We start from the raw sequence: 26,205 nt of genomic DNA, 5'->3' as shown, positions 1-26,205 counted from the left end.
GACTGGAATGGGATGTAGTGGAATGGAATGCATTATATTAGAATGGGAAAGAATAGAATAGAATGGAACATAAAGGGAAGGAATGGAATGGAGTGCAATGGAATGGAATAGAATAGAGTAAAAGAAAATGGAATAAAATGGAAAGGAATAAAAAGAAATAATATGAATGGAATAAAACAAACTTAAATTAAATTGAACAGAATAAAGTAAAAAGTATTCAATCTAAGAGTCACGTGACCACGTACTTTTGATAGTAAATTATAGCTCGAAATTACACCGAAACCCACACTATAACAAGATAAATTATTTTCATTGTTTATCCATCGAAATTATTGTTATTGTAAGAAAAACTTTAATACAGCACTGTACCTTAGATGGTGCAATAGTTTATTGTGGACGGGAGAGGAATGGGCTCCATTCAAATGGTTCAAAGGATCGATTCGCGGTAAAATTCGGTTCAGTCGGCTAATGGCGTCGCTGTGGTCGTACTTTTCTGGTCAGGAATCCGAAGAAACTCAACTCACGACAACAACCATGGCAAGCCTAATACTTAACGATGGTACCGTCTATAGAGGAAAGGTTTTTGGAGCCCATAAGAGTGTATCTGGTGAAGTTGGTGAGTAAATTAAATGAATTTTTGGGTTGAATGAATCGGCTTCTAGAATCTTTACCTCGCAGGACACACGTGTGGACCAGTTTACCTAAGAAAATCCTTGACTTAAGACTATCATTTTAGTCGTTATTGAGGCTTTATTACTCTGGTTAAAGAAAGTCTAACAAGTTAAAAAATAATATTTGTCAAAAGAGGAAAATTAAAAGGAACTCTTGGTCCGGTATGATGTACGAAAAGAAGGATTTCATAGCTTTTGCAAGTTTGGGGTTTCTGCGTTAACTTAGCAATTATTTTCCCGCTAAAATAATGAAGCAAACCTCAATATGGAAGAACTACGACATGAATGGTTTTATAATAAGGTATAGGCAGTGTATGGGGTCTCTTATGAGAATTTTTTCATCAGAAAAAACCAAATACGTGACAACTCACGGATCGATCGATCTTCCACGTGTGTGTATCTATCCCAGCGTGCATTGTGTAAGTTAACATTTCATGGGGGGAAGGGTGGGGGATCTTAATCTTAGAAAAAAATTCAAAACATGCTTTTATGGAAATTATTTTTACAAGTTATTTAATCATTCAATGATAAAGACGCCAAATTTAAAAAAAATTAATTGATAACTGAAAAATAATTCATAACAAAGCATAAAGATCCAGAAGGGCAACTTAAAACAAATGTTATGAATATATTTTCTATCTGCAAAATGTGTATGAACTTAAGCACTCCATTTCTTTCAGTGTTTCAGACTGGAATGGTTGGTTACCCAGAGTCTCTGACTGACCCATCGTACCAATCACAGTTATTAGTCCTAACCTACCCATTGATTGGTAACTATGGTATCCCAGGCGTCCAGAAGGATGAACATGACCTTGATAAAGAGTTTGAATCTGATAAAATCTGGGCAGCTGGGTTAATAGTGGGTGATTATGTAGAGGAATACAGTCATTGGAATGCTGAAAAGTCTCTCTCTGATTGGCTGAAAGAGAAAGGAATTCCAGGAATCACTGGTATGTAGTTGTTGGAGTGTTAAAAATTTCCTGCTTAGACTACCTTTATTATCATTATTTTGACATCAAGGTTGCCCAAGTGACATGATAGTGATGTCTTCCTTATTAAAAGGGTTTTGCTTTGAATACTTTCTTTTATAATAGATTTTATTTTGAATTGCTAGCATTGTTAAAAGATTTGGAGTTAAAGTTATAATAACACACAGATGTAGCAAGTATTTGGTATAGAAGAATATGTACAAATTACAATGTACAATTCAAATATATATATATATTTATTTATTTCATTTATAAGAGCAGGCTAATTATTTTGGCAAGTTTTGCTGATGTGGGCCTGCTTTCATTCACACTCAATCTCATTACATTTATTTATGCACACAACACTGAACTCACACGTTGGTTTTTACGGAGGGAGGTAAACCGGAGAACCCGGAGAAAAACCCTCGTAGCATAGGAGAGAACAACACATCAAACAAACTCAATTCACATGTGGCGACCACAGGGCTCGAACCAGCGACCCGAGCCGTTGGACTCACAGCGGTGAAAGACCACGCATTAGCAGCACACATGACCCATGCCACCCTGATATAATTTTGGATACAAGTTAAAGTATTATGTACTAGTTTTGGTGGTTAGATAGGTCAATGATAATTCATTTTTGTGTGTTAAACTCCTTTGTAGGGATTGACACAAGAGCTTTGACAAAGAAAATAAGAGAAGAAGGAATGATGTTAGGAAAGATAGTACTTGATGGGGTTGAAGCAGACTCTGTCGCCTTTGAAGATCCAAATGTACGAAACCTTGTAGATGAGGTCTCATGTAAGGTAAAGATGTCAACATTTTTCAAACAAGATTACAGCTGAAATTGTTAGTAACCAAAACGATGGAAACAAAAGTTGTGAGCTGTTTTTACATGACCACATTAAAGACTAAATGAGTAGCAGCTCACTTGCTTTATCCTTTCCCCTAGGAATGAAAAATGAAAAGGTGGTAGTGAGGATTCCTTAGTGCACTTCTTTCTCACCTCTGGCATTTCAGGTTCAGTTCAGATTTGAGAGTTTTTTTCCGGTTTTCCTCTACATATAAGACCTAGCGAGATAAATTCAAATTTGATTAGTGAGTAACCTGTAGTCTAGCCCAGAATAATTGATAAAATCTAAAGGATTTTACCATCGATTTTTCATAGACACCCAAAACCTACAACCCAACTGGCCAGCCAAGGATCATAGCACTAGACTGTGGAATAAAAACCAACCAAATCCGCTGCCTTGTCTCAAGGGGTGTATGTGTCAAGGTTGTACCATGGAACTATGATTTCAATCCAGAGGTCAAAAGTGGAGGTATGAAGTATGACTAGTATTTTAATGAATTTTATTTATCAAGTTTAATTTACTACTTCCCTATTATGGACATTGGACAATCACATTTAGGCTTTCTGTGCTTTTTTACATGAGTGCCCTCTGTTTGGCTTTTTGCCCACCATATTGAATTGTGTAATATTCCTTATAATTTTTCAAATTTGGTCCTTGAATGAATTTAGAATTCCTGCAGACCACCCATTCATTGGTCCTTGTAAAAGCATATTTCAAAAGTATGTCCTTTGTCATTTGTTACAGAATTTGATGGCATTTTCCTCAGCAATGGTCCAGGAGATCCAAGTTTTTCTTTCACAGCTATTGAGAATATAAGGAAGCATGTCACAGATAAAAATGCTAAGCCACTCTTTGGTATTTGCCTTGGACATCAGTTGTTATCCTTAGCTATTGGATGTAACAGTTTTAAAATGAAGTGAGTTGCATGAAATTATTATAGCTTTAAAGTCTTGATGACCATAGTAAATCATTTAGATGTGATTTGCAAATTACATGGAGCACAAATAATAGTTCCAAGCCAAGGTCGGTGTTGCCATGCATGATAAAAAGTATCTTGCTATGTGTGGAAACTTCAACCTTAACTGGGAATTATTAGTTGTGCTCACTGAACAGAACTGTAAAATGTAGTATTAATGATAATTTAAAATTACGATATTAAAAGCATACCTTTTTTATATAGATATGGCAATCGTGGTCACAACATTCCTTGTATTCACCATGACACAAACAGATGCTTCATCACCACTCAAAATCATGGCTTTGCCGTCAACGTCGACTCCCTCCCTGACAACTGGTCTCCTTTATTCACTAATGCTAACGACCAAACAAACGAAGGAATAATCCATGACACTCGGCCGTTCTTCAGTGTTCAATTTCATCCTGAACACAAGGGAGGACCAAGAGATCTGGAATGTTTGTTTGATATTTTTATTGAGGCAGTGAAGAGCTTTAAGTCCAAAACAGACCCCGATATGACTGTAAAGCAGAGGATAAAGAAGCAGTTTGACTTTGAACCACCAGTGTTCTGCTCTTCATTAAAAGAAAGACCCAAAAAAGTTTTAATATTGGGATCTGGTGGTCTGTCAATTGGACAGGCTGGGGAGTTTGACTATTCAGGATCACAGGTAGATATATATAAACACTAAATGTTAAATCAGTGGTCAATTCTTAGTGTGTATGTCCAATTCTGGAGGTTGCTAAGCATAAAAGAAGTGAAAAGTTGCATGAGGAATAGACATCTTGCCTCTGCACTTTAAACCAGAAGATTTATAACTCCATTCATCAAAGTAAAAATAGAAACTCTTGCATAATCACTTGTGCATGCATACTGCATCCAATATTGTTTTTTGTTTCATAGCAGCCAGCCAATCAGGACACAAATATTATTGCTGTGTTATAACACGATCTTTGGTTCCAAAAATATCCATAGAGGAAATCGGAAATTGCCAGGGGGTGGGGGTGGGAGGAAAAACAAAATTTTAAATGTTTGTGTGGAAGAAAAATTGGAAATTCCAGAGGAGTGGGGAGACCTTTTTTCAAATCTCCTCGATCTGGTAGGGAATGGAAATCTTTTGGAACTACACAAACATTAAAGAGGAAATGGGCTTCTGTTCAAATATAATAATACTTTTTTTTTTCACTTTTCAGGCCATCAAGGCATTAAAAGAAGAGGGTGTCCAGACAGTTCTTGTTAACCCTAACATTGCTACTGTACAGACATCAAAGGGATTGGCCGATAAGGTTTATTTCCTTCCCATCACATTAGACTATGTTACCCAGGTATGCATGATATATTCAGTATATAGAGGTTTTGCACCATCATGTGACTGCAGCCATGTTAGATGGCAGCAACAATACAATCCTTTTACATGATAAAGAATTCAATTTCAGAGAGCAAAGGGATTTTATTGTTCTGCTATCTAACCACAGGCAGTGCAAGTTGTATCATGGTTGCTGGCACATGATGGTGCAAACCCTCTATTCAGTAATACTTATATGTAATAGGTCTCCATGGGAGTGGTATGTGGTGTAGTCTGATGACCTGATTTCTAAAAAGTCAACATTAAGTTCTAGCCCTGCAACATGTGTACTTTATTTATTTACACCCATAAAAACCTTCTTTTTTTCCTCCTATCTATAGGTTATCCAAAGTGAGCGACCAGGAGGTATTCTCCTTGCATTTGGTGGTCAAACTGCTCTTAACTGTGGCATTGAGTTGAGGGATAAGAATGTTCTAGAGGAATACAACGTCAAGGTGTTGGGTACCCCTGTTAGTTCTATCGTATGCACAGAAGACAGACAAATGTTTGCTGAAAAATTGAAAGGAATTAATGAAAAAGTTGCACCAAGTCAGCCAGCATGTTCTGTTGAACAGGTATGCTATCAATTCAAGTGCAAAAACATTTTCTTTTAACAACGATGATAAATGCATGCACCTTGATTGTCACTTCACACAACAACATGCTCTGACTATGCCATTCAATCTTTTCTTATAAAAGGCATAGCTCTACAGTTCTAAATACTAGATTAAGTAAACGATAAATACTATTGTATATTCCCAGGCTATTTCAGCTGCCGAGAGGATAGGTTATCCAGTCATGGTACGAGCGGCTTTCGCACTAGGAGGGTTAGGATCAGGTTTTGCCGACAACAAGGAACAGTTGATTGCTTTGGCATCAGTGGCTTTTGCTAACACTAAACAGATTATTGTTGACAAATCCTTGAAAGGATGGAAAGAAATTGAGTATGAAGTCGTCAGAGATGCTTTTGACAACTGTATCACAGTAAGTTCTTAAACTCCAGATGTGCAGAACTTCCCAGCTTGAAGCTGTGTACAGTGGAGTTGCATCACTATATAGTTTACCCTGGATATCTTGAGCCCCCATTGTTTTCAAACTCTTTAGCTGGTCCTCAGAATGTTCAAGATTTTGGGATTCCACTTTCATATAAAATCACCATGGATGATATGCCATAAATCTTAATCCCTAAACAGAGTTTAAGCACAGTTTGTGCTCCACAGTGCTATATTCATTCATATTGGATCAATATGAAGTTATATCCCTTGAGTTTTCCCAGTTAATGACTTTCCTCAGTAAAAATCAACATGTGAGTTGAATGTTGTGTGGAGTGTGATTGTGGAGTGAAGCTCATAGAAAACCCTCTCAATGGGAGTGATTGCAGGTCTGAAATAGCAGCTCAATGGACAATTTCTGGCATAATTGCCATTTGTCTGGCCAAACACATACAGTAATTGCCCAGTCCTGTTGACCTATCGCATTGACTGGTCACACATGTCGATCACTCTGATATGGCCAGTCATCATGTCCAGCCATTTAGCAGCCCTTATTTTTAGTCCTAGATTGGTGTAGATATTGTTTTTAAGCTAGTTTATCCTCCAGTATTTTAAAGTTCTGTCCAGTCATTACATTTTTTATTTATTACAGGTTTGTAACATGGAGAATGTGGATCCTCTAGGGATCCATACAGGAGAGTCTATAGTGGTTGCACCCAGTCAAACCCTGAGTAATGATGAATATAACATGCTTCGTAGCACAGCAATAAAGGTTATCAGGCACTTGGGTGTGGTCGGCGAATGCAATATCCAGTATGCACTAGACCCTAACTCCAAAGAAGTAAGTAATGATTACCTTGTAAGAAAGACAAATTCACATATCGATACTGTAGGTAGCTCAATTGACTCTCACCTCTGGTGTCTCTTGTTTGATTCCTGTACTCAACATCACATGGAAGTAGAGTTTGTTGGTTCTCTCCCTTGATCCAAGGGCTTTTTCCATGACCTCCCGTTTCAACATCCTATAAGCTCCAATTAGCCTTTCTGGAGCTGAAGGAATGCATTGCATTATGGGGCTGTTTGGGGGGGGCTTCATTAAACAGTTGACATTTTATGCTTCAAAAAACAAAATAATTTTGAAAATTAACGCAACAATTAGGTTTCCTATCACATTTCACTACCAGAGAGTGAAAAAGACTGTCAGCACGTATAAGTATTAAAGAGTCCCCTGAAATAACCCCATGATGCAACATGTTCTGCAACTCCAGGAAAGCTGCATGTAATTTGGCCTGTGAATTAACCATGCCCTGACTTGGATCAGTTCATAGATTGTTTCAGTGTAAAATAAATAGAAGCTAGGTTTGGTTTGGTTTTGGAAATAAATATTAATGACTGACCATTGCTTTGTAATTTCTTCATAGTATTACATCATAGAGGTTAATGCCCGATTGTCAAGAAGTTCCGCATTGGCATCTAAAGCCACAGGGTACCCACTAGCTTATGTAGCAGCAAAGTTAGCATTGGGCAAACCTCTTCCAGAGCTACACAACTCTGTCACAAACAAAACAACTGCTTGTTTTGAACCTAGTCTGGACTATGTGGTAGTGAAAATCCCTCGATGGGACTTAAAGAAGTTTAACAAAGTCAGCACAAAGGTATGGTGCAAAAAAGGTCAAAAATTATTTATATAATATGTATAATTCCAGAAAATATCCATGTTCCCCTCAAGAGGGTTTTTCTAAAGTTGGGAATAAAAATGGACTCTATATTCATACTCTCCATACTAGATTTCTCTGAGGAGGAGGGGTGAAGAGGGTCTGTGAGAGGTTTGGGCAAAGAGGGGGGGAGGATTCCATATGGGCACCCTAGGGTATATTACATTTCTTTTTTTTGAAGAAATCCCAACTATGAACTATGCAAACACAGATCAGTCAAAAATATACAACTCTGTGGAACTTTTATGTTTTAGGGGGTGGGGGTGGGGCAGAAACATGCTCTCCATAAGATTAAAACTGGATTGATGAAAACTGGATTGATGAAAACTGGATTGACATTACTGAATGATATCTTTGCTTGTTTTGCACAGATTGGAAGTTGCATGAAGAGCGTTGGAGAAGTAATGGCGATTGGTAGAAAATTTGAAGAAGCTCTCCAAAAAGCGATCAGAATGGTTGACGAGGGCAATCTGGGATTTGACTCTCATAAGCATACTCCTTCAGATGTGGTAAGTGGGAATAGTTCATTAGCTCTGAGCAATCAGGTTGAACACTATATGTTATTGACAACACTCAGGGCTTAAGATAACAACCAGACATCAGACAATGTCCAGCCAGAACTGGGGCTTGTAGGGTCAAATCTTTCCCTTGCCAGTCATTTTAATCAGTAACATTTAGCCAAAAATGAGGTATGACAAAGCTAAAACATTTAGCCTGCGATCATGATTGGCGACTAATTGGCTGTTATTTTAAGCTCTTGACACTAATCACCACAATGAATAAAATATATAACAATGGCACAGTTCAAAAATATTATTTCAAGAGTACATGTTTATGAAGGTGCCTCTAACTGCAAGTATATTATATGGTCCACGTATGGGCTAAAGAAAATAGTCAATGGACAATGTTCAGCCAAAATACTAAGGTATTTGTCCAGCCAAATGGTTCTTTGGGCCAGTCCCGTTGACCTGTCACATTGACCAACATTGTCCACATGGACCCATCTAATGCAGCCAGTCGTCATGCCCGTCCACTGAAAAACCATCTTATTTTTATTTTAACGTTTTCACTAAGATTGCCATTCCATTTTTCCTGCCCCATACAATGGTTACTATGAAATATCTAAAACAGCTATTTGGATAAAAGGATATTAATTTTCTTAAAATGTTTCAGGAATTAAATCAGCCGTCAGACAACCGCATCCATGTCCTAGCAGCAGCGTTGAAGGAGGGTTACACCATAGACAGGCTGTATGAGTTGACTAAGATCGACAAATGGTTTCTAAGCCGCATGAAGTGTATTACTGATTATAATGCACTGTTAAAGTCTTATAGGACTGAAACAGCTAAGGTAAGATGATTAAATGTTTCATAATTTTTCTTTGTTATTTATACATGGGTGGATCCAAGATGAGGGTGCAACTACAACTACAGTACAGCCCCTGTGAGCAGAGCAACCATATGATAAATGATTTGGCCATCTTAGCTTAGTTTTCTTTTAAAGGATTTGACACAAGGATACATACATGTACAGTAATGTGTACAAAAGTCAAAAAAGTTGAACTCTTAGGAAGCAAATCCGTAGCTGAAGAGAACAGAGCCAAGATTTCTCTTAATAAAAACAATATCAGGGCTTTACATGATGGCCGGTCAGTCACCAGTCATGATTGCTGGCCAAATTAGTATTAACTCGGACAAGTTCCAATTCTGGCTGGACGTTGTCTGATGTCTACCAACTCCAGGAACTGCAGAGACTAGGGGGAGGGGGGGGAAGCTGGGGGGCTATGGCCCCCAACAAACACTCCCAGTCTTAGCCCCCCACTTTTTCCCATACTAGTCTCTTATATTTTCCAATATTACCCCCCTCCCCCCCACCCCATTTTTTTGGGTTTATCCATGGTCCTTGATCTCGAAACTCAATTCAGCAACTATCTTCTGTCTTCTGTTCAATCTTGACACATCTTTTCATTTGATTTGATCAGGATTTGTCAAGCCATTTTTATAACCTTTATTCCAACATATCCTGACATTTAAAACTCATGTCTATACTTTGCAGGGTGTATCATCTCACACACAATTGTCACAAATAGACAAGGTAGTATTTCATAATCACCTGTTCATACTTTACACAACTTACTACAGTAATAGTACAGTACATGCTTGTTTAATGCCATGGAAGTTGAATATTATCAAAAAAAATAATTTTAGATGGTAAAAAATTTTGTTACACTGGCTCAGGATGATTTTGCTGGGATTTGTTGTTTAGTTAGTTGTCTTTGTGTGTTTGCTGTTGATGTTGTCATTGTTGCAGCTGCTATGATTAATAGTCCCCTTCACAGTTCCCTGTGCCATCCTGAAAGGTAACCGTGCCTTCGCATCAAAGAAAGACAAACGGTGAGCATGCAATGATAGAGACCTTTTTTAACACCCTTGGACAATTATTCACATGTCTCTATCATTGCAAGCTCACCGTTTGTCTCACTTCGATGCAAAGGCATGGTTACCTTTCAGGATGGCGCAGGGAACTGTGAAGGGGACTATTATGATGTTGTCAATGTAAATTATTGATGCAATTTGCTATCTTGTTGTTGCTGAGTGAATGGTAACGTTGTTGCTCAAGTGGTCATTATGGTGATTATTATAATGTTTTCATTTAACTGATATCTTTTTTACACCAGTATAACAGTCTTTTTATCTAGGCACCTGAGATCACTTATGAACATCTGTTAAGAGCAAAGCAGCTTGGCTTCTCAGACAAGCAAATAGCCAAGTGCATTCACAGGTAATGTACTACCCAAGATGTATCTACCCTCCTCCTATAGCTCTGCCACTTAAAGAACAACATAAATTAAAGATTCGGCCTTCGCCCTTCGCCCTATTGACTCATAGACAGGTCTGCAGTATATGTATGTATATAAGATCTACTATCCTCTATTAGTCGACTATTTCACAGTCTTAGTAAACCACTCCACCATTGTGCCAACCTCTATATTTTCAAAGGTTACAGTCATTTCTTGATATAATATATGCTCCAATTCTCTCTACAGCACTGAATTGGCTGTCAGAAAACTCCGTCTTGAAATGCAAATCACTCCATTCATGAAGCAAATAGACACAGTAGCAGCTGAGTATCCGGCATGTACTAACTATTTATATCTGACTTACAATGCCATGGAGGATGACCTTACATTTCCTGGAAATGCCATCATGGTACTTGGTTCTGGGGTGTATAGGATTGGTAGTAGTGTTGAGTTTGACTGCTGTGCTGTGGGATGTATAAGAGAACTAAGAAAAGTAAGATAACAATACTATTTTGATAGACTTTATTTGTTGTGGTGCAGTGTGTACCCATTACAGGCTGGCCACATGTCATTCTCTTGGGGAGAAGATTCTTTGTTTGAGTTGTATCCATATTCATTTGTCTTCTCATGCACAAGCCTTAAACAAAGAAATGATACTCTAGGGAATGACACATGTTCTGTAAAGGAAAAATGTTGCACCAAGATGAATAAGGTCTTTAAGAATGTATAGAAATACTGTACTTTTAAATATAGTTGTTTCCTTGATGAACAGACCCTCCTTGACCAAGGTAAACAGTACTTCTTTCAATACGGGGAAAGCAATGAATATTTATTTACTTCTCATTTTTTCTTCATGGAACTTGTCTGTGATAGCAATAGTGGTGCATTGTGGTCTAGCTTGGGTGGTGTTGTTGGTACCCAAGCTAGACCAGAATGCATCTTGATATTCTATTTGTAGCTTGGTAAGCAAACAATCATGGTCAACTACAACCCTGAAACTGTGAGCACAGACTATGACGAGTGTGACAGGCTGTACTTTGATGAAATATCTTTTGAGGTATGGGAATAAAAACAATATTAAAATGACTGTTATCAGTATGTGCACTTACACCTCACCTGAGGTCTTGCCTTTGATTCCTGGACTCAGCATCACATGTAAATAGAGTTTAGAGGAATTTTCTGTTTTTCCTTTCTCCTTATATTACCCAACATGCTAAATTCCAATTCCTAATTTTGATCTCAAAATATATTTTTTAAGTGTGTTGCTTAATTTATGTTCACTTTTTTAATTTTCAGAGTGTGATGGATATCTATACAAAGGAGAACCCAGAAGGAATTATTCTTAGTATGGGTGGACAGCTACCCAATAACATAGCCATGCACCTACATAGACAACAGGTGTGTATGGGTGGGTGTAGAGGGTAATCATCCTTTAGTTTGGACATTTTTAATTTTTAAATTTTAATATTTTTTTTAAAATTAATATTTTTAAATTTTAGGCAAGGATTTTAGGGACATCGCCAGAATCAATTGACAATGCAGAAAATAGATTCAAATTCTCCAGAATGTTAGACAATATTGGAATGCTACAACCTCAATGGAAAGAGCTTACTACCATTAAGGTATGACAAGTCTTAATTTTTAGCAAATTGTACTGAAAAACCTAAGAAAATCTTGATGGCAAGAAAAAAAATAGAAGCTAGCAGGACAAATGGCACGATAACAGCAATAGGTGTGCCTTCTCGAGAGACCTTTCTTCCCCTACAAGAAGATGTAATAGATTTAGTCCTGACTATGGTTTCTTTTTTCACTACAGAATGCAAAAGAATTCTGTCAGGCAGTTGGTTATCCCTGTCTTGTGCGACCATCATATGTCCTTAGTGGTGCAGCCATGATTGTGGCATATAACGACAATGATCTTGACAACTACCTCACCAGTGATGTGTTCCTCTCAAGGGACCATCCTGTTGTCATCTCCAAGTTTATTCAAGAAGCCAAGGTTAGTCTCCTGAAACTGTAAATTTATATTGCACTTAAGTACAAAATAGTGCAAGGTCTATTGTATCATCAGTGCTATTTAGTACTATTTAGGGAAGCATAGGCCTGGCGTAGCAGCGAGAGCGCTCACATCTCATCAATGAGACCCAGGTTTGAGTCCTGCCAGGCTTGGTGTTGTATATAATCTCAAAATGTGTATATAATCTCAATCTCAAGCTTAATTCTGCCAGGTAGTGGTCACCCCTGGTATTTAATTTTTGGATTGTAAAATGAATATGCAGGTGTAAACAAAGGCTTTTATCTTCAAAAAATAAACTAAAGTCCTTTAATTTCTTTCGTACATATTTTCTCTTATTTCCTTCTTCATATTCAAGGAAATTGATGTAGATGCCATTGCTTGTGATGGAGAAGTGGTTGCTATAGCAATATCTGAGCATGTAGAGAATGCAGGAGTGCATTCTGGAGATGCTACTATGGTGTTACCTCCACAAGACATGAATTCTGAGACCATCAGCAAGATAAGAAAGATCTGTTATGCTATTGGAGAAGCTTTGTCTGTGACGGGACCCTTCAACATGCAGCTAATAGCCAAGGTATATTAAGATTGCTCTAGTTATCTTAACAGTTAGGTGCTAGAGATTCAGACGATTCTATCTGGGCACTTGGTGAAACATGTTAACCATGGTCCAAGATCAATAGGAAAGGGTGAAATGAAGTTAATGGGAATCATTGAGGATCATGGATAGATGGATAGCTTTGAAGTCATCCTACTACTGGTAACGAGTATACTGGGCATGCTAGAGAATTGATTAAACTTGAAAATGACAAGTGTTAAATTATAGGTCAATGGTGGATGAATGGATTTTGAGTCATCCAATCAGTTCAGTGACTGTGAAAAAAAAATTGTACTTAAAGACTGTATCACTAGTTTTTCACAGCAGACTAGCAGGAAAATGTCAAGGTGGTTGTACTATAAGGTTAGTAACAATCTTTTGATATAACTTTTTTCTTTCTCTGCAGGATAACCAACTGAAAGTGATTGAATGCAACCTCCGTGTTTCTCGCTCCTTCCCTTTCGTCTCCAAAACCCTGGATCACGACTTTGTTGCTATGGCGACTAGGGTCATCTGTGATGTGAAAGTAGAGTCTGTTCTGGATCTTGATGGTCAGGGACGAGTTGGAGTCAAGGTAAAAAATGCAGTTTTAAACTTCTTTTTATGATTACCTGAACCAGACAAGTAGCTATGATTTTGAGACATCTGGGTTTTTGGTTTCCATTAATCAATATGATGATCCAACTGTCTGAGTAGTTATATTGGGATTGATATAATTCCAATCCTTGATTTCTTATGTTTTTACTAGTACATGTATGGAATATAATCACATTTAATGGAAATATTTTATTTGATGCGCAAGCTATAATTTTAAGAATACCCTTACATGCCATCTTTGCACGCCCAGATGATAGTTGCTCACGCTGTCGTGTTCCCCAGCGATACATATCTCGCTCCAACATTGTGAGTTGTGCGACAGTTGAGAAATATTTTGGGCTTATAACTCCAAGATCTATTGCTTCCTATAACTACTAGACACACGAAGAAAGAGACGCTGGAGTATCGAGTTAAACTGGAAGCGAAATACAAACTAGACAATAAAGTAGATTAACTAAGCAAATAAGCGATGGCTATGAATAAACTATGAACACAACACTTGCCGAAAAGTTTGGTTAAAAATTGTTGAAAAAATAGAATGATGAAACGATTATTAAATGAAAACAATAAGAAAAATAACCTACAGACCAACACATTCCTGTCTTGGTTTTACAGTACAATACGAATAACTATATTTCACGCTCAAATTTAAGATAGCAAATACATGCTAATATCTCCGAGTATTTTATTTTCTAGGTTCCTCAGTTCTCGTTTTCTCAGCTGGCCGGTGCAGACTGCAGGCTTGGGGTAGAGATGGCAAGTACTGGAGAGGTGGCTTGCTTTGGTGAGAATCGTTACGAGGCTTACCTCAAGGGATTACTGAGCACTAAATTCAAGATGCCAAAGAAAACCATTCTCTTGTCTATTGGAAGTTTCAATGTATGTTTATAGATTTCCCCTATACACGTTTTTTTTTTGGCAGTTTGATGATGGTGACAATGATGAGGGATGGTGATGATGAGGATAGTCATGATGATGTTGATGATGGTGATGGCTGGTGAATATGATGCAGTAATGGTGGTGATGATGATGATAATGACGGAATATGATGATGACAGAATATGATGATGAGGATAGTATTGGTGATGGGTAGTAATAAATGGTGGTGACAAGGATGATGAAAATGATGGTGATGATGATAATGATGGTTGTGATGATGATGGTAGTAATAATAATGATGGTGATGATGGTGGTGAAGATAATGAGGACGATGATAAATTTGATTATTATTGATATTACTTTGCCAGCTTCTAACATTTAAATATTATAGAGGCTTCAAACAAACGTTTGCAACTTTTAAAACGTTCTGCTGCACGTTATTTCATTATTTCATACCTTGGCACATGCATACTTTTTTTAAAACGTTAAGGATGTCTTCTTTTATTATTATTATCATAATCACCATGTTACGTATTATATTTTAGTCCAAGAACGAGCTGCTTCCCAGCGTCAGGACGTTAAAGGAGCTTGGATTTACTCTCTATGCTAGTCTAGGTACTGCTGACTTCTATTCGGCTCATGGGGTAGAGGTAAGAGTTTTTCTCTTTTCTTTTCTATTTGCTCTCCTTTCTTTTCCCACCTATCCTATCTATCCTTTCCCTTTTGCTTTCCTTTCATGTCTTTTCTCTGTCCTATCTCTCTTCCTTTTACTTTCCTTTCTTTTCCTATCTTAGCTATCCTTTCCCATTCATTTGCTTTTCCTTAACTTTTCCTTTCATTTCTTTTTCTTTCCTACACCCAATTTTACTGCTGTGTGTCAAACTATATTCGCTCAAACTGAAAAAAAATCCACATCTGTTTCTAAACAGGTCATTCCAGTTGACTGGCCAGCAGAAGAGGGCAACACTGATGATAATGGAGAATGCAGCATCACAGAACATCTATCACAAAACAAGTTTGACCTGTTTATCAACCTTCCACTGAGAAGTCACGGAGGTATTAGGACCGCTACCTTGGTTACACATGGATACAAGACAAGAAGGATGGCTATCGACTTCTCTGTTCCCCTGATAACTAACATTAAATGCGCCAAGCTGTTCGTTGAGGTAACTAGGTTTATTTCTTTTTTTCAAAGAGTTTTCTTTCCTCCTCTCAAACCAACCCTAACTAATTCAGACTGGGTAGAGCTGTTCTCCGGGGTCTTACATGGGCTGTATAGCAGCTGCTAGAGGCACCTTGTCATTGACTTCACGTTGCCCAGTTCAGCTGCACTACTGCTACGTTTTCGTTAGTGATTGGTGGGAAACTTAATTTTTTTGCTACGGCCTTATCTCTCACCATTGAGTAGTTCAATCCTGGGTTCGTTGCACATATAATGATAATCATAATGATAATTAATTTAAACACGTGTCGTCCAAGAGCGTAGAGCTTGTTCAAATTATGAACGTGCAAATACGAAAGAAGATATGCAAGTTTAGTTTGTTCAATGTGTTACTTGTCACAAGGGATGTCTCCGGTTTTCCTCCCTCTAACCTTAACCTATTTTGTCCTGATTGTTTTAGGCCCTGAAGAGAGTAGGTGGTGCACCAAGGCTCAAGACCCACATTGACTGCATGTCCTCGGCTCGTATCCTTCGCCTTCCAGGGTTGATTGACGTTCATGTTCATCTACGAGAACCAGGCGCTACTCATAAAGAAGACTTTATGTCCGGTACAGCTGCAGCCTTGGCTGGTGGCGTTACCATGGTGCTTGCTATGCCTAATACTAATCCTCCGCTGGTAGATGAAAATGCTTTTAACCTGGCAAAGAAGGTGTGTTGTGTTGAGGGGGAAAACCCTTGTTTTATTCTCTAGTTTTTAGATTATATCCAAGGTAGTGGCGTAGGAAGGGGGGGGGGGGGGGAATCCATTTTTTAATCGTACGCACCCACATTTCTAGCTATACCACTGTTCCTAGCTCTTACAAACTAGAACATCTTTAGTCAAATTTTCTCTAGCGGCGGGACAGTGTACCTTTTTTTGCTTAACTAGTTATGCGTGAAGGCCTTATTCCTGTTGAATTTGTTATTATTTGTATTTGAAAAAAGGTTTTTTACTCTCTTCATAATTATTTTAACACAATTCACATATGAGTTTTTCAAAAACTTGTGCTTTGTTTGAGATATTTATTCTTTTCATATTGTTCAGCTTGCTGCCAAAGGAGCACTCTGTGATTACGGTATCTATCTTGGTGCTGGCCCGGACAACTATGACACTATCAAGAACTTTGGCCATCTAGCAGCAGGACTCAAGATGTACTTGAATGAGACATTTACAACACTACGACTAGATGACCTGACTCTGTGGATCAAGGTTAGTATTGAAAGCTCTAATAGTGCAATCAATGTCGTAGTGAAGGCTGGGATGAAGTCATTGCTTTTTCCAGTATGCATTAAAATCATGCAGATGACCCGCATGAGCTAAAATAATGGAGAATTTGTGTTTTTTGGTTTTTTGTTTTCAAAATTTTTGGATCAAGGTAAGTAACCAAAACCTTAGGAGTTTGATCGATGTTTAAGTTCAAGGGTGCAATGAAGCTACATGAAAAGAGCACAGATGGGTGCACATGGACACAGCTATACGGGGAGACTTAAGATCGTTTAAATCGACTTAAGTAAGGACAGTTAGAATAAAATTTATTTGTTTTATTCAACAGCATTTAGAGAACTGGCCTAAACACCTTCCAATCGTATGTCACGCTGAAGGTAGAACTACTGCTGCTATCTTGTTATTGGCTGAGCTGGCTGAGAGACCGGTACATATAGCACATGTAGCACGCAAAGAAGAGGTAATGATAACAAATACTCTTGTCATTTGAGTAGATCTGTATGGGTCTGAAACGGTACGGAATCGACAACTACTAACCATCACCATCTCCACAACTACTGCCGCCAACACCCACAGCACAGATGAGCAACTCAATAACCCAACAATACTAGGCTGATCTAAGCCAGAGCGACAAACTCATGCCATACATGCCATTGCTGCTGTTATACAGGCTGTAATATTAAGGAAGATTCAACACACGGTTATAATCATCATCACCATTATCATCATCATCATCATCATTGACTGTTTCTTTTAGATTCTTGTGATCAAAGCAGCGAAGGAACGAGGCATGGCCGTCACCTGTGAAGTGGCACCTCACCATCTGTTCTTGACCCAAGATGACGTGGAGAGGATTGGACACAACTGGATCAAAGTTAAGCCACCCATCGTCACTAAAGAAGATCAGGACGCGCTATGGGAAAACTTGGAGTATATTGATTGTTTCGCTACGGACCATGGTATGTTATGCTTTATCTTGCACTACGAGTAGAACTAATTCGTATTGTTGTAATGTTTTTCTATTTTAGAACACGTGTCATTCTCTAGATTATGATTTCTTTGTTTGACAATTGGGCATAATATAACATTCCTCTAACACGAATTAGTTCTTTTGAAAATATATTTGGTGACTATGTCATATACCATACTTTGACGAGAAATAAGACATTACATATACTTATTATTTTGCTGCAATATTGTTTCAACAGCTCCTCACACAGTCGAAGAAAAAAACTCTGACAACGCTCCCCCCGGATTTCCTGGCTTAGAGACCATGCTACCATTATTGCTCACGGCTGTGCACCAAGAACGCCTGACTGTTGATGTAAGTACCAGCTTCCTTTTCAGTAGAGAAGACATCAGATGAAAAAACACAAGGCAATGTTTTGCACATTGTCTAGCTTTTGTAATGATCATGGATGGAATAAACAATCCGTGAATCGCAGTCAGTACTCTCTAGTAATCTCGGAATTCATTGCTGCTTCGTTCAAGTTCTTGTTTGCAGAAAACATCTTTAAAACAGTCTTAGACGTTGCGTTTAACAGAGCAGAAGTAAAACCACTAACTTCTTTCACTCACTTCTCCCAGTAGTGATCAATCGGTGCAGTCTTACCTCTAGCAATCAAAGTCCCTTCGTGTCTCTTGGCCTTCAGGGATGTGAAAAAATTATTTAATGTTCGCCTCTTACCAAGTAGACTATAAAACTGAAGCCTAGTTTAAGTCTCATAGAAATACAGTAAATGTATAAGACTTGTTGAAGTTTGAGTTTCCTTTGCAAAAATGCATTCCCACAGGCGGCAGACCTGGGGTCTTGTGGTAGAAGAGGGGAGAGAGCGCAGAATGAAACGCTTCTTCTGTAATCTTGAAACAAGTTGGTTAAAATGTTTTTCTATTTACTTTAATGCCCAGGACATAGTAGAGAAACTTTACCACAATCCCCGCCGCATCTTTGGCCTACCCGAACAGAAAGACACGTACATTGAGGTGGAGATTGGTAACGAATGGACGATCCCTAAAGCCATGACGTATTCAAAGTCTCAATGGACTCCCTTCGCTGGAATGAAAGTCTTTGGGATGGTTCGTCGTGTTGTTCTGAGGGGAGAGATTGCTTGTATCGATGGCAAGGTAAGATCTTAGGAAGGGGCACTCTTGCTTTTGAAATGGGGTTTTTGCATGATCACGTCTGACGGTGGCTTTGTTAGATGGCAGAACAATATATCCTGCCATCCGTCATGCTGTTAGTGCAAATCCTCTGTAAGAAGCGAAAGGCAGGCTCCTTCTTTCTGTCCTCTCTTTCCTTTGTCGTTCGCGAGTGAACAATGAAGGCATCATCATTATCTATTAGAGATATGCATCTCGTTTGCGCCGCACGTCAGTTAACAGGCAAAACAATCTCCAGATTTAGTGAAAAGGAATGGACAAGTAAAGAGAGATTTCAAAAAGTAGAGCGGAATGTAGGGAAATGATGGAAAAGTAGTCAAACTTTCCGTTCGTCGGAGTAATTTTTTCCCCTTCCTTTTTCGGATTTTTTTTTCGCATTACAAAGCAATCGATATAGAAAAAGTCCAACCCGCGCCCCTTTGAGAAAGATACAGAGAATACTAAATGAGATTTTTCCCCTTTAAAAAGGTGCTCGCTAAACCAGGATTTGGCGAGGATGTACGAATCATAAGTCCCCTACCATCGGGTGTTGTGTACGGACCATATTTACCACCAGCCATCACGAAGGTACATCTACCTAGCTGTCCAAGTATCTAGCAGCAAAACAATTGTTTTCTTAAAAATCAAACGAGCGAGCCCCAGAGAGATACGGAGAATACTAAATGAGATTTTTCCCCTTTTAAGGTGCTCGCTCAACCAGGATTTGGCGAGGATGTACGAATCGTCAGTCCCTTGCCATCAGGTGTCGTGCACGGACCTCATTTACCTCCGGCCATCACCAAGGTACCTACCAGTCCAAGGAAAAAGGAAGCCCGTCATTGGCAGTTGCCTCCACCAGTACATCGTGCTGTCGGCCCGGAGCCGATATCTGCTGCTCTCGGTATGTTACCTGATATCATTAAATTTTCGAAACACTTAAATTTTGCATCCACTGAGAGTCCAATGCTCAGCTTTTTAGGCTGAGATTTTTGGGCTCCCTGTGGTGTTCCCTTGTAAATCAAATAAATAACATGCTCCTAGTACTATGCCATTCGCCCCATGTGAGCTGAGTTTGTTGGTTCTAATTCCTAGGGTTTTTCCGGTCCTCCATTTTTTCCTCCCTCCTCTCAAATCAACCCTAACTAATTCAAACTTGTTAGAGCTGTGCTCCAGGGTGATGTATGGGCGGTTTAGCGGCTGCCAGAGGCGCCTTCACATGATTTCAGTTTAACCAGTCTGTTAAGCTGTGCCACTGCTGTACTTATGGCAGTGATTAGCTATGACAATATTTTTTCCTACTAGAACAAGAAGGGGTTTTGACCTTCTCAATTCCGCAATGACAGGACTGCAATGATGGAACAAAAAACTCCCTCAAGTCAAGCTTTATATCTTTTGTTTATTTCTTTAGAGGGTTCCCCACACGTAGTGGAAGTGATGTCACATGGTACCGCGACCCCAAAGACTCCAACTCTGACCCAGGGTCCCGCTTTTGTCATTCCACACCACCCCTCTCAGGCACTTCGTGTCCCTGCTCACGTGATCACTGGTAATATCATCAGCGCCAGTCAGTTCTCTAAAGAACAGGTAAGATACTAGATCGTTTTTCCTGGATTTCCTGGACCTTATTTAAGATATCAAACATGTTACAGTTTGGTCTAGCTTCGGTACAAATATCTTTTGTTGGCTTTTTTTCAAGATGGCGGCGCTCGAAGGGAAGACCTGTCTTCCCTTAGAGCGCCGCCATCTTGAAAAAAACGAGAAGGCACTGGGAACGAGGTTGTTGTTGGCCATGCCTTATATGGTATTGTTTGTACCCTATCTAGACCAAAATGCTTCCTTTTTATCGAACTAAGAAAAGGCCTGTGTTTCTGTGACCCAAATAACTCCAGGCACGACACGTAGTCGCGTAGTCCCCCTATTTCCCTTAGTATTTGTTACTTTAGCCAAGCGAGGACTAATAGTCATTCTAATCTGCCAAGGGAAGGTGTAAGGGAAGTGAAGTACGACCCGCCTGTATTTTTCAAGATCATTCATTTATTTATTTATGGCTCTTGATGATGTTTCCCTTTATTTTTTATCACAGCTTCACACCATCTTTAATGTTGCTCATGAAATGCGTAAAATGGTTCACCGAGAAGGTGGAAACAATCTTCTTAAGGTAACGTTACCGCCCTTGTTAGGCCATCTTTTCTTATCCAAACAAAAACCATTGTTTTGTCCGCAGAACAATTTTTCTCGGGACTCGGTGCAAGGGATCTATAAACGAGAAGAAAAGTGTGGCGAGACCCTTACTGCATTGAATCATGGGATAGAATAAAAGGGTGCCAGAAAAATTCCGCCATGTTGCTAACTTTAGTTAGCCTAAGTGACAAGTTTTTTAACAGCGTTCTTATGCTCTCTATAAATGGGATTTACTGAAACTAAAATGAATAGCTCCCAAATTTGATTGCTCCATGGGTTCGTCAGTAAGACTGATGTTCGGTTTGTGTTTGTTTGAAGGGTCGTGTAATGGCGTCCATGTTCTACGAGGTCAGCACCCGTACATCCTCATCGTTTGCTGCTGCTATGCAGAGGCTGGGTGGCACTGTCATCAACATCGGCGCGTCTGACTCGTCGACAAAGAAAGGAGAGACCCTCTCGGGTAATTTTTTAAAGCGTCTTTGAAAAGCCAAGTAGTGACATCCTTCAGCTTTGACTCCTCCCTCCCTCCCCTCTTCCAATGCTACAATGTTTTGAGTTTCAACGATTACCATACACGCGTACTAGCGTGCTTGTAAAGGCAGTTATTTTATAGCATTTTTTAAATAACTACACGATCCACACAACTAGCTACAATAGACCCCTCGCATTAATTTCCTAGAGCAATCGTTCTGGGGGACAAAACAATAGGCCGTCTTTTCTATGGAGAAAAACTTCCATTGTTTTGTCCCCCAGAACAAATCCTCTCGGGACTCAGTGTAAGGGGTGTATTCGAGACCCCTGTTGTTTTTCTTACATCCGTCTATCACATTTCCAACAGTCTGAGTTAGTATTTTTTATTGGCGGAAGCCAAAAACCCAGACGTCTTGGTTTGTTTTGGCAATGTATATAATTGTGGAAATGAGTGTAATGGACGTTACTAATCGATCTTTTGTCTGTAGATACCGTTCAAGTCATGTCCTCATACTGTGACGTGGTAGTAATCAGACACCCAGTGCCTGGAGCGGTTCAGGTGAGTCTGAAATGCGCCATGAAATCTTAACATTAACAAAAGAAAAAGTGTGCATGAATGTGAGCATAACTTTGCCTCACCTTTAAAAAAGACTAAAAACATTGCCCACAAAAGAGGAACTATGAATTATGGTAATAAGGAAGACCAACCAGCATCGTCAAGTTTTATTTTGAGGGCGTAATTTATTTTGTTCAACAGGAAGCAGCCAAGAATTGTCACAAACCAGTGTTCAATGCTGGCGATGGTGTGGGAGAGCACCCGACCCAGGCTCTCCTCGATGTCTTCACCATAAGAGAGGAGATTGGTACTGTCAATGGTTTAACGGTAAGAACTTTAGCCACATTATTGTATCAAAATTCTCAAAAATATAAGAGACTGGTGACACTTCATTGATGTGAAGTTTATATCTCTCCTCTTGCCGAGAGGCTTAATGACAGATAACATAAAGATCAGGGAACGCAATCTCCTTGGCTCTTTTTGCTCGTTGGGTTTCCTGTGATAAGGACAAAAATTCTCCTCGTTTCTCGTTCCTAGTTCTTCTCTGCCATAAGATGTAACACAGGGATCCCAACGGAGAATATATGGGGTAGCCTGCGGAGAAGCCTACAGTTGTGGTAATACTAAGATGACACGATCACAAAATGGGGCCTTCTCGTCGACACTGATTTTGAAACTGTTTCAGTCAAAACTAAAAATAACTAAGAATTCAGACTTCACCTGTCTTTTAAATCGGTGAAGCCTCATTCTGTCAGTGCAGTCTTGATAATGGAACTTCGTGAATGGATAAATGCAGCCATTGCGCAAGGTTCTATCGTTGAATCGAAGTGTCACTTTCCCAGGTTTGGGAATATAACCATTTGTTGTGCGTGACTCAGAAAAATTCACGGTACGAAAGTGTCGTGACCGAGCGTTTTACAATCGTTTCACAATCACACAAAATGTCGAATATAGTTTTTTACATTTATGTATCGTTGATTCCTGTAGGTAACTATGATTGGGGATTTGAAGAATGGTCGTACAGTTCACTCCCTTGCAAGGCTACTGTGTCTTTACCGCGTGACTCTACGCTACGTCTCGCCTCCAAGTCTACAAATGCCAGACTCTGTTAAGGAATATGTGCGACAGAGGGGTATTGTACAGGTATATGTTCGTCCTGATTAAGTGGTAAAATATAATCGATGACATTTACCGTTCTTCATGTGAAAAACATGGTAGCCTTGTTGTTAGTTAATTGGACAGACTTTGCAATTGTTATTATAATAATGGGGATTTCTTATATAGCGAGTTTCACTTTTTTCAATGCGCTTTACATTTATGATCGGTGGAGTTTGTGGGCTGCACATTAAGGCACTATGAACAACCCTGCAGCTGTTACTTCTAACATTGCATGACCGCGAATAAGTGGGAGGGGAGTCCACATAGCAACTTTTCCTGAAACAAAAATATAAAATAAGAAATTGGTACGCTGAAATGTTGCACTGGCTGAGCACAGCACTCTATTGCCAGAATTGTTGCGGACATTTTCACAAGATAAATCTAGTTGCGTGCGACGGTTGCACCTTGTGTTCAGCCATTTAGGCCGGTCTTAGTTGTAAGGTTTGAGAATTCTGGCCTGTTCAATGTATTGTGTTCATAGGCAAAACCAATTGTCGATTTTCCATTTCTACGTTTACCGTCGTTTGCATTACTACGTGGCCACCCCAGACACAAATCGAGTCGTGTAGTTTGCAATAGACTGCCGTCAATCATTCATGTTGACGCCATTTATACACGTTTGGATCAGTGAGATGGCTTTTCTATCAAACTTTCTCAGTCAGATATCACGAAGGAAAGTTCCGATAGCGATTGCAAAGAGTTTGAGTACATCCAAATAGAATGAGGTGTTTGATTGACGGCAGTCTATTGCAAACTACACGACGCGATTTGTGTCTGGGGTGGCCGCGTAGTAATGCAAACGGCGGTAAACCACCTGCAGCTTTACAAACGGAACTCGGTGATTTACGTCACCATTTGTTTTCAATGCAGGAAGAATACACGTCTTTACAGGAAGCCATACACGACACTGATGTGTTGTACGTGACGAGGATCCAACGAGAACGGTTCGAAACGCAGGGAGAGTATGACAAGGTATCAGAAGGAATCATGCTTTAGATGATGTTGATGATGATTTGTGTTAATTGATTTTGTGGAAACACTAATGTAAGGAGATTTTAGGGAGATTCTGAAATATTTTGCAGGACAGCAGTAGAATAAAGCAACGGAAAAACAAATGTTGAAAAAATAGTCAAATTAATTTGATCGAGATCTGAGCTCTGATGGAAGGTTAAACCAGTATAACCCCTTGTACAGTAATCTAGTGTTGTAGTGTTTTGAATGCTCTGACTACTTGCCAGGTGTGTCGCTATGATTACGCACTCGGAACGGGTCATTGCTAGAGTAAAGCCGCTTTGCTTTCACTTCTGCTTGTTACTGCTTGAATAGTACAAGCGAAAAAAAGCTTTGCGGAACAACTGCTTCGACAGTTACCTCTACCAGCGAAGGTATGGCTGTCCCAAGCAGCGTTTTTTTTAATGCTTTGATGCGGTCTTGTTTTTAGGTCTTTGGAAGTTACGTCGTGACTCCACAGACTTTGAACGAAGCCAAAGAAAAGATGGTTGTCATGCATCCCTTACCACGCATCAATGAGATAAGGTAACTATAGCAACATGTTGTTACGTAGACTTCTTTTAGATTTCATTGACCATTCTTCGCCGAATTAGCCATTCCAAGGTTAAAGAAAATAACTGGGTCGAGTTGGCATTGCAGTGCATTGTGGGACTATTTCCGTATCGTAATGATGTCGTGTTCTTTGCCGTTTTAGTTGTATGTAATCTACCCTTTTGACCTCACAAAAAATTTTTTCCTGCATCTGAAATCTAATCTTGTAACCTTTCCAGCGTTGAAGTGGATTCTGACCCTCGAGCTGCCTACTTTCGTCAAGCCGAGTTTGGTATGTACGTAAGAATGGCTCTTTTGGCGCTCGTGCTTGGAAAGTAAATCATCGTGAATCCATCGAGAAAAAAATGACTGGGAGGTCATTGGGAGAAAATCACGAAATCATCAAGGGAAAATCGGAAATCATCGAAAGAAAATCGGAAAGTCATTGGAAAAAACTTGGGAGATTATTGTAAAATCATCGGAAAGCCATAAGGAAAATCTATTATATTATCTATTATATATTGTTTTCATCATATTTTTCATTACTGTTCCTGTTGAAAAAAACTACGTATCGCAAATCTCGACGTTGAACTAACTTTGGTTTTGTTCTTTACATGTTTTCTGTTATTTATTTCCTTCAATTATGTAGCCTGGGGTAAGCGGGGGCAGTGGAGTGAGGAACTAGAGCCTCCTCGGTTCCACCCAACAGCTCCCCTTAACCCCTTACGCCTTGGGCTGCTACGTAGACTATTCAATTTAAGGTGTTTCTACCATTATTTGTTGCATTCCAAGACTGGGATGTAATTGGGTTCCATGGGTTAACAGAACAATAGCTTTAATATCAGAAAACAATTATGAAAGAATATATGAGGGATGTGTGGAGAGAAATAGGCTCAGTTAGGCAGGAAAGGGTCTTAAAAGGAGGATTGTGTTTGAACGAGAGGAAAATTAAACTCGTTCCCAAAGCCTTTGGATATTCGAGGAAAGCTTGCTAAAAAAATAGGCGCTTTGAGATTTGCAAAATCTTCGACGGCAAAGTCAACCGGAAGCGTAAATAATTTTAATTGGAAATTTCATTCAAAACATTAGCAAAGTCAATTCATCCACAGGAAAGACAGTCTGTAAAAGCGCGAAACCTTAAAGTGAAGTTATTTACGTTTTCGGTTGACATCGCCCTCATAGATTTTGTTATATTAAAAGTCCCTAAAGGCAAGCGTCACTAACAGTTGTATCTAAACTACTATTAATTGGAATTGCTAATAAAGTATTTAAGCAAATTAATAGCCAATATCCAATACCCCCACCTTCCCTCTCCAGTCCCGAAATAGATATCCTCGCAGAAAA

At 39.2% G+C, this 26,205-nt stretch overlaps 1 protein-coding gene across 2 annotated transcripts; it reads left to right on the top strand.

Moving 5' to 3' along the window:
* Positions 1 to 456: 456 nt before the first annotated feature.
* Positions 457 to 26,138, top strand: LOC116308028 (multifunctional protein CAD). 2 transcript variants are annotated; one of them, XM_089032576.1, is made up of 42 exons: positions 457 to 616; positions 1,352 to 1,621; positions 2,303 to 2,445; positions 2,808 to 2,961; positions 3,238 to 3,409; positions 3,674 to 4,118; positions 4,642 to 4,773; positions 5,135 to 5,368; positions 5,556 to 5,777; positions 6,438 to 6,626; positions 7,207 to 7,440; positions 7,872 to 8,009; positions 8,674 to 8,850; positions 9,556 to 9,594; positions 10,199 to 10,281; positions 10,547 to 10,793; positions 11,259 to 11,357; positions 11,597 to 11,698; positions 11,800 to 11,922; positions 12,117 to 12,299; positions 12,673 to 12,891; positions 13,319 to 13,486; positions 14,206 to 14,388; positions 14,934 to 15,038; positions 15,318 to 15,554; positions 16,011 to 16,259; positions 16,635 to 16,799; positions 17,143 to 17,274; positions 17,572 to 17,773; positions 18,023 to 18,138; positions 18,723 to 18,938; positions 19,443 to 19,541; positions 19,659 to 19,854; positions 20,362 to 20,537; positions 21,037 to 21,111; positions 21,453 to 21,594; positions 22,094 to 22,164; positions 22,363 to 22,488; positions 23,149 to 23,304; positions 24,190 to 24,291; positions 24,761 to 24,855; positions 25,101 to 26,138. In XM_089032576.1, the coding sequence occupies exons 1-42, from the start codon at positions 469 to 471 to the stop codon at positions 25,198 to 25,200; spliced, it is 6,864 nt and encodes a 2,287-aa protein (XP_088888702.1). In that variant the 5' UTR covers positions 457 to 468; the 3' UTR covers positions 25,201 to 26,138. The 2 variants fall into 2 exon arrangements, with proteins under 2 accessions (XP_088888702.1, XP_088888703.1); XM_089032577.1 differs by lacking the exon at positions 9,556 to 9,594.
* Positions 26,139 to 26,205: the final 67 nt, after the last annotated feature.

Source organism: Actinia tenebrosa, unplaced genomic scaffold, assembly GCF_029948245.1.
Source record: "Actinia tenebrosa isolate PJP-AT-01 unplaced genomic scaffold, QUT_ActTen_1.0 PGA_scaffold1__47_contigs__length_23844297, whole genome shotgun sequence".
Taxonomy (NCBI): domain Eukaryota; kingdom Metazoa; phylum Cnidaria; class Anthozoa; order Actiniaria; family Actiniidae; genus Actinia; species Actinia tenebrosa.
The sequence above is the reverse complement of the archived record's forward strand: the minus strand, read 5'-3'. Positions and strand labels throughout refer to the sequence as shown.